Here is an 18430-nt window from a genome sequence, read left to right as displayed (position 1 = left end):
TCCTCCAGCTAGAACACCATCCCCCTTGCACATCATGGACAACCTGCTCCTCCATGAAGACTGTTCAGATACCTGTGCATTCATGCCTTCATTTCTTCATGCTCAGATATCTATTGGAAGCATACATGCTACTCTGGGGAAATAGTTCTAGAATAAACCTAATAGTAGCCACAATAATACAAACATAGCAGGAACTAGTCCATACAGAATGTCTACTACATGCCAGGTGATGTCGAAGCACTCTACACTGCTTACCTGCATTGCGGTCTTCAAAAGATAAGTATTTTGTCCGATTTTAAGATGAGGACACCAGCGTTCAGATCAGCAAAGGATACTCAACTGGCAAGTAGCAGAGCAAGGATTCAAACCTCATCTTCCCAAGCCTGAGCCCCAGGTCCCAGACCACAGTGACCGTCCCAGAGCTGCATGTTCCATGCACCATACACGCAGTTGTCCTAAGTCCTGCCACACTCTGCAAACACCTCCTTGGTAACATCTCCCCAACCACCTGATCTGAATGTGCGGCTGCTCCCAGCAGGACCCCAGCTGAGAGCCAGCACACAGCTGCAGATGATGGCCTTCCCAGGGCCCGACTCAGCCTTCAAGGCCTTTTGGGCCCCACTACTTCCCTGCAGTTTTCCTGGTCATTCAGGCCTCAGGCAATGGCCACATCAGCACTGTGAGTTGGGGCATCTGGTTTCTCCCCGGGTCAAGCTCTTGGGGACAAGCATTAGTCTTGGATGACTCCTCTCCTCCTTCCCACCTGCCCAATCTGGTGCTGGCATTCAGATGCGCTGCTTTGCCCCTTCACCCATCAGTGTGCCGAAAAGGAGGGGACACCGATAAAGCCATAGGAACCTCAGTCCACATGGTCCAGTGGCCACACATCCACCTGGGTACCCCAGTCACCCTTGGGCCTAACTGCAGGGCAGTCCAAAAGGCCTCCCCCTTCCTGGGTCCTATAGGCCCCCAGATACCACTGCCCATCCCTCCACGCTTGGCTGCTGGACCCCTTGCTTCCAGCTGCTCTGCCCAAGACTGCCTCCCACTGCAGGTGAGCTTCCCAGCTGGCCCTCCCATTCCAGCACGGCAAGGACCTGACTTCAGCCTCTGTGGCTGGCTCCCGGATGCCCTGGGGAGGGGAGGGCAGTCTGAACACTCCATCTGCCACCCTGGTGCCCCTCTCAGGCCACACACCCCAAATTAGAGGCACGTGCGCCAGCCTGCTGACTGCCCCCAAGCCCTTGCCCTCCTGACAGGCTACTCTGTTTCTGCTCTCCCCATAATGTCCACCATCTTTCCTCTTCCCACTTGGAAAAACCTCGCGCATCCCTATGGGCCCTTCTCTCAAGCTGCCTCCGAGGAGGCTCCCTGGGCAGGATCATCCCTTGGAACCCCTAGAAGGCAGAGGCAGTGTCTCCACCAATACAGTTCTGGTTGGCGTTTCAGAACCATCTGTGTAATGCCCATGTGAGCTCAGGGAACCCCAAGGCCCCCAGGGCAATCTCAAGAAGGCCAGGGATCTCCCATGGCCCCCGAACGCCAGGCCTGACTTCATTATCTTCCAAATGTTCCCAAGATCAGAGGCCGTGAGACCTGACCACAAACATAAAATAAATTATCCTCCCCACACCAATGATAAATGGTTCTATTAGCAAACCAGATTGTTAAACTCCGATATAACAGAACGCAGGAAACCGGGGCCCATTCATCCTCCCTCCAGCGCATACTGAGTTGTAAATAGGTTATTTTGTGTGTAAATAACACATTAAAACACAGCATTAGCTGTGTCTTTTGATAGAGAGGAAATTGTTACAAATAAATAATTCTGGACAGGAATGTAAAATAAGCCAGATTTAATAGTGCATGCCTGGTGCAGTCGTGTTAAACATGACTAAAATGATAAACCCCAGAATATACTAATAGTAAACTATGCACTGACATCAAAGTAATGAGGCTGTATTTTCACCAAGCTTTAGAAATGCTAAAATTAGTTCTGACAGAACCAAACGTCAGAAAAATGTTTCTAACATAAACACCAACCATCCTTTTCGGAAGCTGAGGTTGGGCCCAGGAAGGGGATAGGGCTGGGGCGCTAGTGCCCCAATATAGGCGGAGCCTCGAATATGGGTTTCCAGTCACCACGGTGTCCCCGGGTGACTGGACTTCAAGTATATGGGCCTCAGTCTTCACATCTGTAAAATGAACGGATTTGAACTAGATGATTGCTAAAGCTTCTTCCAGTTCTATCGTTGGAAATGACTTCGAAGCTTTCTCCAAACTCTACAACAGTTTAACATGTAAAAGAGTCACGAGAAGTGAAGTTACGTCTACCAGGCGGGTCCCATGTCCCGGGGACTAACAAGACCAAGGGTCAGAGCAGCACCTGGAACACCTTCCTGCTGCCAGGGCAGCTCAAAGGCACAGAAATGCAGGTCCGAAATGCAAACGTGAGCCAAGGGGAGTGGCCAGAGTGCAGACCCCAGGCTGTCTTTGAACACTGTAGGCAGGAGGGGAAGAAGCCTGCTGTACTGGGGGCAGGCGGGCATCCCCTCTGATTTGGGGTGGCAGCCACTTTGAGGGACATTTAAAGCATGAGGTCTCAGCATCAAACATGAGGCCACCATACGCAAGAAGAAAGCTGGCTCAGACCCACATCCCCACCAGTTACTTCATTTCCACACAGGCATTCTGCCAGCCATGGTCAAAGGCTGTCCCATTTCAGTCCATCGTGGCCAGAAGGAGTGACCAGTATTATCTCCATTTCCCAGACTTCAGAGAGGTTAACTGACTTGCCCCAGAACACAGAGCTAACAAGTGGGGAGCTGGGAGGAAGCCAGGTCCTTTCCCCCACTCTCTGTGCTCCACGGAGGGCTGCCAGGAGGCTCCAGCCCTCCCTCTCTGATCCTCCAGGACACCCCGGCACCTGAGACCATGTCTGGGCATCATCAAGAGTCACTCAGGGCAGGGAGGGATAAATTAGTAGGAGTTGGGGATTAACATATACACACTACTATATATAAAATAGATAATCAAAAGGACTTACTGTATAGCACAGGGTACTATATTTAACATCCTGTGCTAAACCATAATGGAAAGGAATCTGAAAAAGAATGTCTATATATGTATAACTGAATCACCTTGCTGTACACCTGAAACAATATTGTAAACCAACTATACTTCAATTAAAAAAAAAAGAAAAAAACAGTCATTCAGAGCCCATCCTGAAAACACCCAGGGAACTGTGCTGCACTCCACTTCCTGGGCGTGCGGAGCTGTCTCAGAGAACTGAGCTCTGCTTTCGGGAAAAGTCTTATGGGAACCGGCTGTTCCGTGTGGCTGGGCCGTTAAAACAAGCTCAGAAGCAGCACCAACAGCTTTCTGGAAATCACTTAAATAAGAGTAATTGCCCACTTAGTCACACGTGAGTGCATCCTTGGGCTCAAAGCAAGTGTGTGGCCCTGCTGGGCAGCTCAGGAGGCCAAGCAGGACTGACCCACAGCAGCAAGTTCCCCGCTGTCCAGGGAGTCTCAGGAGGGAGCCAGGGCCCAGGAGGAGGCCAGGCCCAACAGACCCTCATCCTAGGGGACCTCCGGATTGGCAGAGGCAGCTGGCCACCCCAGTCCGCCAGGCACACACTTGGCGTGACAGTCCCAGACTCACTCCCCTCACCCAGCAATCACTTCCTGGATGTCTGCCTCGCTGGGGGCGCTGTCACAGGGCCTCGGGGCTTGGGCGGGGGGAGTGGGAGAGACTCAGAAATAGACACACCAGGGCGTCCCTGGTGGTCCAGTGGTTGAGAATCTGCCTGCCAATGCAGGGGACACAGGCTTGATCAGGAAATAAGATTCCACATGCCTCGGGGCAACTGAGCCCCTGTGCCAGAACTACTGAAGCCTGAGCACCCTGGAGCCCGTGTCCCGCAGCAAGAGAAGCTACCGCAATGAGACCTGCATACTACAAAGAGCAGCCCCTGCTTGCCACAACTAGAGAAAGCCCACACCCACAACGAAGACCCAGTGCAGCCAAAAAGAAACAATTTTAAAAAATTATTGTTAAAAAAAAGAGAAAGAAACAGACACACCAGGGATGGAGACACTTAGGATGACAGGGCAAGGTGGGTGCCATATGACTTGGGATTTCCCAGTCCTGAGCCTCACAGTAAGAACATCTTATTTCCATACTCTGGCATTTTCACAGCATTCTGAAACAGGCATGAATGCCCCTCTCCTTTGAACAAAAATCTACCTTGAAGAAACTTTCCAAGAAGCCAATGGCCTGTGAACAAGAGGAAGGGGTGGCCAGTGGGAGCTCAGGCAACAGGGAGTGCCGTGCTAACAGCAATGCCAGGCCACCCCTCCACCAAAACTGCCCAGCTGCCACCGATTCTCTACTTCTGGGGGGCTCATCCATGCCTTGGACAGTGACCTGGGAAATCTGTTAACATATGCACACGGGCCCTGGCCCAGTAGATTCTGTTTTGGCATCCTGAAAGTCTGCCTTAATTAGAGTCACCCAAGACTCTAAGGCTTGGCCAGCTTTGGCATCATTAGGTCTGACCCCACCCTCCAGCACACAAGGCTGAATTAAGGAGGCCAGAGACCCACTAAGGTCACCTATCCATGACACCCTGTGGTAGCAAAGCACAGGAGGACAAGAACTCAGGTACAATTTCCAGCTCAGGGCTCCCTCCACCTTCTCAAACAGGAAGACACCAGAAATCTGGGATTCCTACCACCTGTTCGGGGGGGTCCACTAGCAAGGGTTACCTCAGAAAGAGACCTTCTAAGTCAGGCAGAGCCTGCAGACCTAGAAAAGGAAATTCGGTTATAGTTTATAAAGCAAAGACTTAACTTGGAGTTAACTGTGTGCCTGGCACCATACGTGTGCTAACACAGGTAATTCTCACAATGCTATGAAGCAGATGCCATTCTGGTGCCCGTTTTATGGATGTGGAAACTGAGGCACAGATCTGCCCGAGATCTGCACAGTTGGGCCTTAAGCAAGCAGACTGGCTCCAGAGGCTGGGCTGCTTCAACTATGACTCTACACTGCATACAAGGAGAGAGATAGCTACTACTCACAAGGGGTCTGTCCCAGGCAGGTGTGAGCACACTGTATGTCTCCTGTAATTTCTTCATGGCACCTCTGCATATGATTCTCACTCTACATGTACAAAGACCCGTCTTGCCTTCTGCTGCCAGGCATAGACAGCCTAACATCTAAGAGTGATCAGAATCATAGCTCACAGGCTCTGCTTCAGGAGGTCTGGGGTGAGGCCCAAGTCCCAAGGATGCTGATGCTGCTGACTCTGATGGAAGGACCACCCTGGGAGCACCCTGGCCTAGGACATGGTGGGTGCTCCATGTAAGAGTGAGGTGTTGGCTACCACAGATGCATCATAGAATTTCTATGGCCTGTGTTGACTCTGGGGACAAGGAAAGCTCCCTGGATCAAGATGCAGCTGAGGTTTATGGCTCCAGCCTTCTCATCCTCCCAGCCCAGAGGCGTGGGGGTGGCTGGGTCCCTGGTGCTCAGCTGAAGCAAACACAGAGGTTCAGAAATATTTTTGGAAAGAAAATCCACTGTTGAAGAGGAAAATACGACAGCACTGGGGAAGTTTCAGTGTAAAAAAATGAGAAACATCTGAATCGAATTGCCTTTAAAATTACGCCATGTGAAAAAATTAAAGGGAAAAATAGCTCTGGGCAAAAATATGTTTTTAAAGCTTGATGGCCTCCCAAGTGTTAGCAGAGCAGCTCAAGAGGCTGGGAAAGTGCCCACCAGCCGCGGCTTCTGCCGTCTGGTCTGACCACAGGGCTGCTTGTCCTTGCACAGCCCTGTGATGCAGAGGTGTTCCTGTCACACAAGGAGGTGGAACCTCTCAGTGGAAATACCCAGTCCTGAGCATAGCTAGCTTCACAACTCCAAAGGGTGGTCAAGCAACAGAGGCTGCTCAAGCCAGGTAACTTCTAAGGTCCCTCTGCAAATAAGTCACAGCCCAGACCTCCAAGAGCTGGATGGAAGCAGGCGCTGTTAGGCCACTGAACCAACCAACAAGGGAGGGGACAGATAAGAACTGTCCAGAGCTGATGCAGAGGCCAGACACACACACACAGTGTCAGCAGGCTGAGCTTTGAGGCCCAAATCACCCACAAACAATCTAAGTCAGGATCTCAAAGCAAATTCAAGAAGGAGATGCTCAGTATGGGCGAGGCAAGGGCCCTGAGCCTCAGACCCCACTCTCTAGGGAAGCAGCAGAAGGTCTGGGCCAGTCCCTTCTCCACCTCATTTCGGTCCCACCTACAAAAGGAGACACTCTGACTTCCCATGAACTAGACGTGCCAACACTGCACCCCTAACACCCTAGACGTCCTGCGTGTCCTTTCCAAGCATTGCCACTGGGGACTACTACTGCCCTCATCCCTGACCTCCTCACTCTGGACCCTTACTCTCCTTCTCATTCCTAATGGGGCCAAGAAAGCTGAGTCAGTCTCCAGATACTATCAGTAAAGTGCTGGGAGAGGACAGGGGCTGGAGGCAGCCCTGATGTATAGCGTTTGCCAATTTCCATGGTGTAAATACTTCCACCCCAGCAAGGTTAAATGACCAACCTAAGGCCACAGAAAAAGCAAGAGAGTTCCGGGAGTTAGTGATGGACAGGGAGGCCTGGCATGCTGCGGTTCATGGGGTTGCAAAGAGTCAGACATGACTGAGCGACTGAACTGAACTGAAACTCTGCCACAGATGGCAGAGTTGGAAGGAGAGCTTGTATACTTGGTTCTCCCAAGTCTGCATAGTCTGCTTCCAGTGCACCCCTGCCTCTCAGACTTGCTGACTTTTTCTGGCCGAGGCATGTAGGATCTTAGTTCCCCCACCAGGGATTGAACCCAGGGCCCTGACAGTGACAGCATTGAGTCCTAACCACTGGACCACCAGGGGAATCCCGTTATTGACATTCTAATAGAGGGTTCTAGAAAACTGAAGGTCCTTAAGAACCAAAGAGATAAGTTTCCCATATGCAATGTACATCGCCCTGGGTCAACTACTTCTAAGGGAACCTCTATGTACTATAAACTTGTGACAGAGGTGAGAATAACTTGTATCCTGCTTTTTTACACTTTGCATTAAAACATACACATGCGTGTGTGCTGAATCGCTTCAGTCATGTCTGACTCTGAGACCCAGCGGATTGTAGCCCGCCAGGCTTCTCTGTCCATGGGATATCCCAGGCAAGAATACTGGAGGAGGTCACCATGCTCTTCTCCAGGGGATCATCCTGACCTAAGGATTGAACCCACCTCTCTTATGTCTCTTGCATTGGCAGGAGGGTTCTTTACCACTAACACCACCTGGCAAGCCCCAAAACATATGCACATCCCCCATCATGATAATCATAACCAACATTTTCAGGCTCTACATAATGTTCCATTCAATAGACATTCAACAGTTTGATTCATCAATCCCCTATCAATGAACACTTAGGGTGTTTCCAAGTGTTTACAGTTACAAATAACGTGGAAATGAAATCCTTCTGCCTAAAGGTATGATCACTCTTAGGAATCAAAGTCCTATAATTCCAGGGTTGGGACTGAAGCTCCTGAGGCCAAAGGGCAACTAGGGAGTGGGTGATCGCAGCCCTGCCAGTTCTCAGGGTCTGACCCTTCTGCATTCCTCACCACAGTGCCCCCAACATCCTCAGACAGGACTCCCCCTACTCTGGACAGATGCATAACAGGCCATGAAACACTGAGCTTGTGTTTCTCTTCTGAGAAAGCTGCAAAGCACAGTATGGATCACAGAGACGATCTCAGGGACAAACAGTGTCAGAAGAGCCTTGTGTCTGAGTCGGCAGTCACTTGCTCAACCACAGGGAATCAGCTCAGTCCCACCCCTGCTTCAGCAAGCAGGCATCCCAGGATGGTTACCCCATCTTTTCCAGAAAACAACTCAGGGACAGACCCCTCGACAGGCAGCTCTCAGCTCTCCCCCACCCCCTGCCCCAGCCCAGCACACACCAGACAGCACGGCCCCTCTCCCAGGTCTTCAGGCAGACCCTCTGCCCTGCCCACCCATGTTCACACCAGCCCCAAAGCCAGGTACTGAGCCCCCTCTTGGGCCAGCTCCTCACCAATACCACCTTCCCTGACACCACCCAGGGCCCCAGGACACCCTCAGGCACTGAGCTCCAGAGCAGAACACAAACATTCCCAGCCTGAGAGGGCCTCCATGTGGGGGACCCCCACAAACCCCCTGTGCTGCCTGGCACCCCTTTCTGTGCATCCATCTCACCTGTCCACAGGCCTAAGCCCCTGTGGGCCCACAGCAAAGGTTGTTTGGAACCTTCTAGGACTTTGGTTTCCTGAGTGAAAGAGGATTCTTGCTCACGGCATCTCTGTCACCGTGGGTAAGATTTAAGGAAGGTCTGATGTCATGAGATTATACAGACTTGGAATAACATTTGCCAAATACTCTCACAACACAGTTTAGGAAAACGAGGCCCAGAGAAGCGAATGGCCTGTCACACCGGGACCCAGGACATGGCTGGAATGGGGACCCAGGCCAGTGTCCCAGGGCTGCTCCACCGGCCTCCCTTGCCCTACCGGCAGGACGCAGACATCATGGTCCCCCAGCCCTCAGGGAACCGCTCCAAGATGCTACTGCTCTGCCCTGACTCCAGGAGGGCTCTTCACAAATGGGGTGTCCAGAGAGTGGCTCAGGGAGCAGGAAACACACCTGCCTTGCTCCAGTGACAATGAGCCGCCTGCCCCGGGCGACTGGGTGGACAGGCACGTCCACGCAGTGCAGGAACCTCATCAGCCAAGCACTCCCCTGGGGTCCAGCAATGAGGGGATGGATGGAGGCCTGCGGGGGTGGGCAGGACCACATCTTGGGTGAGGGTATGGGGCAGAGCAAGGTCAGGCGCCTCTGGGGAGCCACTGCACCCCAAGCTCTAGGCCCACTGCCCTCCCCCGCCCCCAAGAGACCAAGACCCCCTCAAGCATCTGTGGTTATTGCCCCATCGGTGACAACCAGGTCTGATGTTCAAGGGCTTTCTCCCAGTTATTCCGTAATTACTCCCTAATTACCACCTCGGTCTGTTCTCAGCTCCTGGGACATGACAGTGCAGCGTGCCGCATGGCAGTTCACAATCCACTCTTGGATTCAGAGAGGCAGACACAGGCCAAGGCGGGGACAGCTGAGGCCCTGGAGGGTGGGCCAGAGATGCACCAAGGTGACACAGGCCTAAGGGGCCCATGCGTCTCTGCATCAGGCAGAGGGAAAGCCTGAGACGCCACCACAGGCCAGGGGAAGGAACAGACCAAATGCAGACCCAGCCAGGCCCAGGACAAGCCAGCACCGGACCACAGCAGGTCCCCACCCTCGGCCATGCCTCCTCTCCTTCCACTCATGGCCTGGCTCCCTGACAACATGTGCACGGGTTCCACCCTGGCCTTTGGCGCCTTCCTCCACCCCACTGGCCCCTCCTCACAGGGGAAGGGCCTGGAGAGCCCGGCTCCTAGAGGGGACTGGAGTCAAGGGACATCACACAGGGCAGGAGGCCAAGTACCCACCTCCTGGAGTAGGAAGGTTGGCCTAGGACCTCCTTCCACTGACTGGGGCCACACATCCTGACAGTTGACCTCCAACTCAGAATCACGGGGAAAAATAAAAACAATGTGGTAACAATGACCAGTTCACTCTTGGAAACAGTGAATCCGACCCACTCTCTCTTTCCAAATCCCGGGGCTCCAGCTCTAAGCTGCACCCAGCACGGCCCAGCAGTCCCAGCATCATCTGAGCACGGGTTAGAACTACAGAAACTCAGCCTCACTCTGACTCACCCAGTGGGGGTCTGCACTGGAACAAAGCCCCCTGGGGTCTGTGTACATCAACGTGTGAGTGGTGCGGCCAGCATTCACACCCCACTCCAGAGAGGGCACAATCCCCCCCACCCCCACTCTGCCTCTGAGCTGTGCTTCTGAGCTGCGCTTCTGAGCTGCGCTTGAGTGGCAAAAGCAACAGGGCATGACTAACTGCGCTTGAATAAAAAGGGGAAGAAAAGAAATCTAAGTCTCTCCATTCCCCAGAGACAGAAATAGTGTTGTGGCCTCCAGATGGACCGCGCAGACACAAGGGGAGGTCTCGCCTTCCCGCCAAACTTTCCCAACGGGATGCTGGCACGGACCAGTGGAAACCAGAGCGTATTTCTCTTTGGGGCAGTAAAATGAGAGGCTGTGGCTCGGGGAGTCCTTCTGTTATAATTAAGTTGGCCAGAAATTCACCTAAGGATGCTAAATTCCGTACCTGACCCTCTAATTACAGCCAGAAGGGATCAGGAGACAATTACTTTCCAAAATAGTCCTTGGCAGGCCGGAGGCAAGAAGCCGCCTCTCTGGCACATGTGTGCCAAGGGCCGCCCCTCAGCCCCGCACCTCCCATCCCTTCACTTTCCCGTTTTCCCAGTGGAGCCCGAGATGTCCAAACCCCCTTCCCAATTTGGGAGGGCTGGACCTCCAAGATCCACCTGCAGGCCTCCATCCTAGTGCCTGGGGTCCCCAGAACCTGGAGCACCCTCTGGCTCCCCCCACGAACCCAGGATGTCTGCCCAGTGACATCGACCACCCGTCTCATTGAATCTCAAATGGACTCATGAAAAACAGCCCCCTCCCCTGCCAAGTGCATTGAACAGCAAGTACCTCCTTGGGCAGCTACTGCGGCCGCAGCCGCCGCCGTGGCCACCGCGAGGGCCGAGGCTTTCCTGCCGGGGTCAGGGAAAGCGAGGCCCTCCAGGATCCCACCTTTGACTTCTTTCTTGTCCGTGGCCGTGGCTGAGGCGGATGTCTCCATCCTAGCCGCACATAGTCCTGGGTGGCAGCCCTGGAGGGGGAGACAAAGGCAATCACCAACGTGTCCCCCAGACCCAGCTAGGAAGCACCAACCCAGGTTCCCAGCCACCGCCCCGTGCTCCGAAAGCAAACAGCTTCCTCCTCTGATCATTGCCAAGGAGGGTTTAACTAATTTTGAGGCTTCTTCATTCTGAGATTCATCTGGTCTTTCAAACGACCTCACAGACAGCAGCCAAGCATTTTCACTGTTACCCAAGATTTTTCAAATCTAAGCAACAAGTTCCTAGTTCCGCACATGGCAAGTAGCAAGAACTATCTTGAGAAAGAAAGTCAGAAAGCAATGCCCCTCAACTCAGACTCACGGGACAAGAAAAATCAATGAGAGGACCACGACAAGGAGGTCCTCAAAGAAAAGCCCTCGTTCTCCCATTCCTTGGCTGCTCACCAGGTCCACCTTTCACTTACTCACGTGTATGTTCATTCACTCTTTCATCCATTTGCTCATTCATTCATTCAACAGTTTTCATCATTTATTCACTCTCATGCGTTTAGTCAATATCTTATCAAGGCCCTACTATGCATCAAGTGTTATGCCTGGTGTTGAGAACACAACCCACAGAGTTGACACCCTTCTTGGGAGAAATGATAACTAAGGTGGGGGACAGAGAAATGTATATTTCATTCCCCTTAGTAAGAGGTGGTGTGTGAAGGAAAGCAGAGGGGCAGGCTAGAGCAGCATGGGAAGGGCAGGAAGGCCACCATCCTGCCTCACTAAGGAAGGGATGGGATGCCACTTGAGGGTCTGAGGGAGACTGCGGCAGTCACAGGGCAGGGGCAGGGGCTGCCGGCCTGGGTGGGAGGAGGCTGGTTTGTTCCAGGGGCAGCAAGAAGCTGAGTACAGGCCCTTGGAGTATTTCGAGCAGAAGGGGGACGTAACAGGACTCGACAGTATAAAGGAATCACCCTACAGGTGTATAGAGAGCAGATCTGGGAGGAAGGGGCCTGACTACAATGACCCAGGCAGATACATGGTGGTTTGGATTAAAGGGACACTGGCTCTGAAGACAGAGCCCACAGTCCTCGCTTGGGTATGAGAGAAAGAGGAGTTGTCATGGGTTAAGAGAGGAACCCAAGGAACACAGGGCTCAGGGAACGCGCCATCTCCATCAGGCTAGTGGGTCACAAGCAGGTGTTTTTCTAAGTGATGCTTCCCCAGAGATACTGCTAATTCAGTGTTTGCATCAATTATTACAGAACAGACATCTGAAAGCCAATTTTCTTAAAAGAACAGGGGTAGGTCAAAGATGGCTCCTATTTTTGGCTGAGCACTGGGGTGACTGCACAATGGAGCCACTTGCTTGGATGTAGCAGGGGTGAGAAGTAGGTTCAGGGCAGGTGTTCAGTTTGGGCCATGTTAAGTCTGAGATGCCTATAAAGACATGCAAAGACTGAAAGAAGGTCCTGCTGTATATAGCACAAGGAACTCTACTCAATATCCTGGGATAAACCATAACAGAAAAGAACATGAAAAGAATGTATGTGTAAGTAAAACTGAGCCATCTCACTGTACACCCGAAAGTAACACAACATTGTGAATCAACTGTACTTCAATTAAAAAAAGAGCAGAGACTGTTAGAAACAAGGCCGAGCTCAGGGAGACATGGAGGCTACAGATGGGAATATGGCAGGCCCAGAACAAGATGTCCAAGAGAGAGGGCAGAGAAAGTTCCAGAACAGGATGCAGGGCATTCCAACATTACCAGGAGGGAAAAGATAAACCAGCCAAGGAGAGTGAGCAGGAATGGACGAGGGCAAAAGAAGAGAAAGTAAAATCTCTAGGGGTGTGTTGGGGCCTGGAATCCAACCAAGAGAGAAACAGCTGACAGCAGTCAGCTCCATCAGAGACTCCATGAGGCCCCGGAGCTGCGCGGCAGTGACCAGGGCCCAGGTACGCTCAGGGAGAGATGGTGGCACAGGCACTGAGTCAGGAAGTTTTGCCATAAAAGAAGCAAAAAATGGGGCAGCCATCCGAGACAGCCAAGGAGGCCCATGGCCGCTGTTTCAGAAAGAAGGCAGTGGGTCTCCACACCGGCTGGAAGAGAAGGTTCTGGGCAGGGCTTGTAGGTCGCGGGTGGCAGAAACCAAAAGGCAGTGGTCAGCTCCCTCCCTGGGAGCCTCAAATCTTACATCCACAGGCCCTAGAATGTCACGTTTTAAAAGTCTGCACAATATTCTCATGTTTTTCTAAGTAGAAAGTGGGAGTGCAAAAGAATGCTGGACGTGAGGCAAGGAGGCGGTCGCAGCTCGGCTGACCTGCCAGGCAGACAGCCCTAGCTCTGAACTGCCTGAATTTATCTCACAGGCCAGCCTGTCTGGTTTCAGTCTTGAAAACATCCAGAAAACCCTGGATAGATGAGAGACAGAGAGCTCTCCCTGAGGGTTCTGGTGAGTTACAGGGTTTCCTCTGGCCTTGAGATTTTGGGATCACTGGCTGATCCTTTAAGCCTATTTGTATAATCTGTGCTGTAAGATGCTGGCTGGCTGAGCAGCACCAACAACACCCCCTGGGCCGCGCCTGCTCCACCTTCTCTGCCCCCTTAGCCTGGCCCCAGGAACCACCCCTCCCAGCCTTCTGGCCGGAACTTTAGGCCACCGTCCTCCCACATCCTCCTCCCACATCTAATCAGCTGCAATAGACATCATTTCACCCCCAAAGCACCTCACCAATGGGGCCTCTCTACCCCACATCCTTCCCTTCTGGGTCACAAGCAGCTCTGTCCCACCTTGGGTACCCCTCCAGGGCACCTTCTATCCTAAAAACAGGCACCTTCTCCAGACCAAATCTGATCACAACCCTCCCCCTGGCCAAGGTCTTGCTGAGCCCCCTGGCCGTCAGGTAAAGTCTTCCTGGGTCTACCTTCAGCATCTTCATCCCACCCTGCTCTTTACCTTGACCCTGGCATGCCCACCAGAAACCCATCACCCTTTCTGTATGACAGACTGATATTCTTCCTTCAAGATGCCACTCAGCTGTCACCTCCTCTGGGAGGCCCCCCAACTCCTCCCCAATCATGGTCACCTCTGTTTCCAGACCCCTGCAGCACCCCCATTACCCCCGTACTATATTCATCATCACCACCGGGTCCAGAGCTGCTCCCAGCTCAGGCTGGCACAGAGCAACCACTCAGGAAGTGAAAGTGTTAGTCACTCAGTCATGTCCAACTCTTTGTGACTCCATGGACTGTAGCCTGCCAGCTCCTCTGTCCATGGAATTCTCCAGGCAAGAATACAGGAGTGGGTTGCCACGCCCTTCTCCAGGGGATCTTTCCGACCTAGGGATCAAATCCAGATCTCCTGCATTGCAGGCAGATTCTTTATCAACTGAACCACCAGGGACTCCCTCTCAAGAATGCCTGGCAAAGAAAGTGCATCTCAGATGCAGGAAATCACAGCTCTTGGAAATACAAGTGATTTTGTGAACAATCTGGTTTTTCATCCCAAGAAGCTCAGGTGAGCTTAAACACATCTTGAATTTAGAAGTAAAAACAAAATAATAGCTGGAACAACACACCTTGAACAAGCATTTACCAGGTGCCAAGCTCTTTGCAAGAGTGAGTTCATTTAATCCTTGCAACAATGTATGTAGGAAGAAACCAATGTTCAGAGAGGCTGAGTAACTAGCCCAAAGACACACAGCTTAAAGTGGCTGCACCCGGCCTTGAACCCAGGCTGCCTGGCACAAAGCTGCATTCTGGAGCACCACGGTAAACTGTTCCTCAAGTGAGGACCCTGCAGTACAAAGAGATTTGCCCCAGAATTCCCTAGAGGCATTTAGGGACCTGTTGAGTGTGAGGAGCCCTATGCCAGAAGCCCATGAGGATTCAACATGGCCCCTGTCCTAGGGCTGTATCTAAGGTAGCAAGATTGGCGAATGGGGACAACCAGCCAAGGGATAGGCAAAAGCCGAGGCTCTGTCCAGGGCTGCCTGCCAACATGGCCCTGCAGGGAGTATGGTCCACCGAGGCTGATGGAGGGAAGAAGGAGTTGGTAGTTGTACATTCATCCCTAACTCTTTATTCCATAACTCTTTGTAGACAATCAGTTTCGTGTCTCACATTGCCGTAGGCTGGGAGCTGGTTAGGCTCCTTCCCCTGGGTCTGACCCCTCTCACACAGCCTGGCCACAACCTGCTATACATCCACCCTACTTAACCATGACCTCCTCCAAGCCAGGGCAGGGCTTCTGCACCCCTGGGTCCCCAGGCCCAGCTGAGCACGTGTTCCAACCCCTTGCCGATGGGACAAAGTGGACCCAGGGAACCAGGCCAGCATCTGGAGGGAAGTGGGCTTGAGGGACCAGAAACCAGGACAGGACTCAAGGAACCCACAGGGTCAGTCCATGTGACCAAACCCAGGCTTCTGGAAGGCAGCCCCAAAGGCAGATGAGGAACCTGAGGGGCCGGCAACTCAGAATCCATGGACTGTAGAGTCAGGGCTGCCATGGCGAATAAAGAGGCTCAGTCAAGAAGGGACCATGACCACATCTGTTGAGGGACATGAGGAGACTGGAAAGAAGAGGGAGAGGCTGGGGGTTTTCTTGGGGTACAGCAGCTGCAGCTGTCTCATGCCAACATCCCCACCTTGTTATACGGTCAGTGTAGATGGCAGCATTCAGATCATTACAGAGGAAGAGGGGAGCAGCCCAAAGCCACTGTCCACAGAGGGAGAGGGTCCAGGTCCACGGTCAGCTCCTCTGGATGGAACTCTGCCCAAAGCCTCAGGGCGAGCCCACCCCAGGACCAGGTGGACACAGTGGGTGGGAGTGGGCTTATTTAGATTTCCATACCCCAGAGGGCAGTGGGGCTGGGAGTGCCTAGGGTTCTGCAAGCTCCCGTGGGGAACTGACCCCGCCGGGAAAGGGGTGGGGCCTGCAGGGACCTCTGTGTCACAAGCCTCATCTTCTGCAGACCAGCCATGGCCCTCCCCCTCCCTCTCCTCCAGGAGAGGAAGGCAGCAGACAGAGCCGAGAGGCCGCGTAAATCACAGGAATTACCGGGATTAGCACAATTTCTGGGTAAACACCAGGCGCCCAGGGTCCCAGGCAGCCACTTTCACTCCCTGAAGCTCCTCTGGGGCAGACTCTGCCTGTCAACAGCCTCACCTGGGCTCCAGGAGGCCAGCTGGGGACAGCAGGGAGGGGTGCGGGTCCCCAGGCCCCTGCTGGCGGCCTGTGGTCTGTGCTGCGGGACAGCCCACCAACTCCACAATAGGATCCAGATCAGGAGGGGCTGAGAGCACAGCCCCCACCAGGTTAGAGAGAGTCAACACCCCCACTTTACCCAGGAAGCCACGCTCCTGGGCTTCTGCTGGGGAAGGGGCTGAGGGGCTAGACCCAGAGCCACGAGGAGTCCCCTTTCTGTTTGGAGCTGCACACAGGTTCTCAGCACCCACCCCCCCAGGGACACTGGCAGCACCTGAAGCCTCTGAAGACAGCCTTGGGGCTTCTCCTGCCATCATTCATTCTGATGCCACAGGTCCAGGCAGAGGGCGGGGGGCAAAATACTTGAACTTTTACAAAAGCTCCACGGGTGTTTCTGATACACGGGCAGGTTTAGGAAAAACTACCCAGGGTGCTCCTAAGATCGCTTCCAGCTTCCAAATAATTGACAAGTTCCAATTAAAGCAAGGCTGCAGAACCTGGATGGGAACGAAGTACTATTCTTCAGTAATTTGAAACAGGAATCTGGTGTTTCCCTTGGGCATGAAAGTGGGTAAAAGTCACAGTGCCTGTGAGCCTGCCACCAGCACAAGCCACAGATATGCTCACAGCATGGGCATCACCTATGCTTAGCACAGCGCTGGCTCAAGGTCAGGGTCGGCACTAAACACCTCCCCACCAACCTTGCCAGCCATGCCAGCAAAGAAGCACACCTATTAACCTATGATCACTGCAGTCAGTGCAGTCTCCTCCATAATCCTAATTTTTTTTAATTGAAGTATAGGTGATGTGGGCTTCCCTGTGGCTCAGTAAAGAAGCCACCTGCAATGTGGAAACCTGGGTTCGATCCTTGGGTTGTAAACATCCCCTGGAGGAGGGCATGGCAACCCCACTCAGTATTCTTGACTGGAGAATCCTCATGGACAGAGCCTAGTGGGCTACAGTCCAACCTATAGGGTCGCAAAGAGTCGGACACGACTGAGCGGCTAAGCACAACACATAGCTGATTTACAATACTGTGTTAAGTTTCAGGTGTACAGCAAAGTGATTCTGTTTTATATAAATACATATATATATATATATATATATATACACACACACACACACACACATATATACATACACACAGATGGGCTTCCCAGGTGGTACTAATGGTAAAAATCCCACCTGCCAATGCAGGAGACATAAGAGACTCAGGTTCAATCCCTGGGTTGGGAAGATCCCCTGGAGAAGGGAATGGCTACCCACTCTAGTATTCTCGCCTGGAAAATTCCATGGACATGGGGGAGTCTGGCAGGCTACAATCCATGCGGTCGCAAAGAATCAGACATGACTGAGAACTAACATTTTCACTTTTCATATTTATATATATATGCTTTTTCAGATTCCTTTCCCTTATAAGTTATTACAAAATACTGAGTGTAGTTCCCTGTGCTATTCAGTAGGCCCTGACTGTTTATCTGTCTTATATATAGTACTGTATATATGTTAATCCCAAGCTCCTGATTTATCCCTCCCAATCCTATGTATTTTATACTACAAAACGTTATTCTGAGGAGGAGGCCATAGCACAGCAAAGATGAAGCACTCGGAGTGAAAGGACTGGCTTGAGAATAAATTAATTATCAGAGCAGAATGAACGAATCACTCTGAACTCTACAACCCAGACTCCCTCCTGCCACTGGGCTGCTTTGAACTCTCCTGAATGAGCGAGTCGCAGGAATCAGAGCGTCTTCCTCGGGCAAAATCCGCCTCCAGGGAAGGGATGAAACCTCTCCTCCCAGCGATGCTGGCCAACTTGGGGCCCTGGCGTGCTCACCTTCTGGCTGATCTCAGCATGCTGCCCAGGTCCCACACACACAGGCACACACGTAGAGCCACACAACCTACAGCAGTGACCACGACCATGCACATAGTCACATGCGTGAGCATGGACACACACACACACACACCCACTGTCACACGTTCATACGGGGTTGTCCGCATGTGCATGCACAGTTACAGAGAGATGTACACACCATGTGCACACACTGGCACATATATGCATGTATGTGTACAGAGATATGCACACACACACACACATATACCCTGGGTACACAAACACATAATAATCAACTGCCCAGCCTTAATCACAGACTTGTTTTATGATCAAATGAGATAAAACACGTGAAATTTCCTGCAGTGGAAAATGCAGGTGAACGGTATAATAATTACAATCTCATTACAGCTGAAAAGATAGTAGCAGGCGCTCTCCCTCTCATGGCCCCCAGCTCCCGAGGACTCGTCCAACCTCTGCCATGAGTGGAAGACTGAGCCTTTTCATCTCCCATCACCTCTGTGTTCCATCTGGAAAATGGACATTC

At 52.4% G+C, this 18430-nt stretch overlaps 1 protein-coding gene across 1 annotated transcript in view; it reads right to left on the bottom strand.

Moving 5' to 3' along the window:
- GLI2 (GLI family zinc finger 2) overlaps positions 1–18430 on the bottom strand; it is a 261229-nt gene that overhangs the window by 181313 nt on the left and 61486 nt on the right. Inside the window, exon 2 of the mRNA XM_019974048.2 lies at positions 10701–10881. Coding sequence (XP_019829607.2) covers positions 10701–10851 — 151 coding nt within the window. The 5' untranslated portion in view covers positions 10852–10881. The remainder of the gene's footprint in view (positions 1–10700; positions 10882–18430) is intronic.

The sequence above is a fragment of the Bos indicus genome, chromosome 2 (assembly GCF_029378745.1).
Source record: "Bos indicus isolate NIAB-ARS_2022 breed Sahiwal x Tharparkar chromosome 2, NIAB-ARS_B.indTharparkar_mat_pri_1.0, whole genome shotgun sequence".
NCBI lineage: Eukaryota > Metazoa > Chordata > Mammalia > Artiodactyla > Bovidae > Bos > Bos indicus.
Note: the sequence above shows the minus strand (reverse complement) of the source record. Positions and strands in the feature narration are given on the sequence as shown.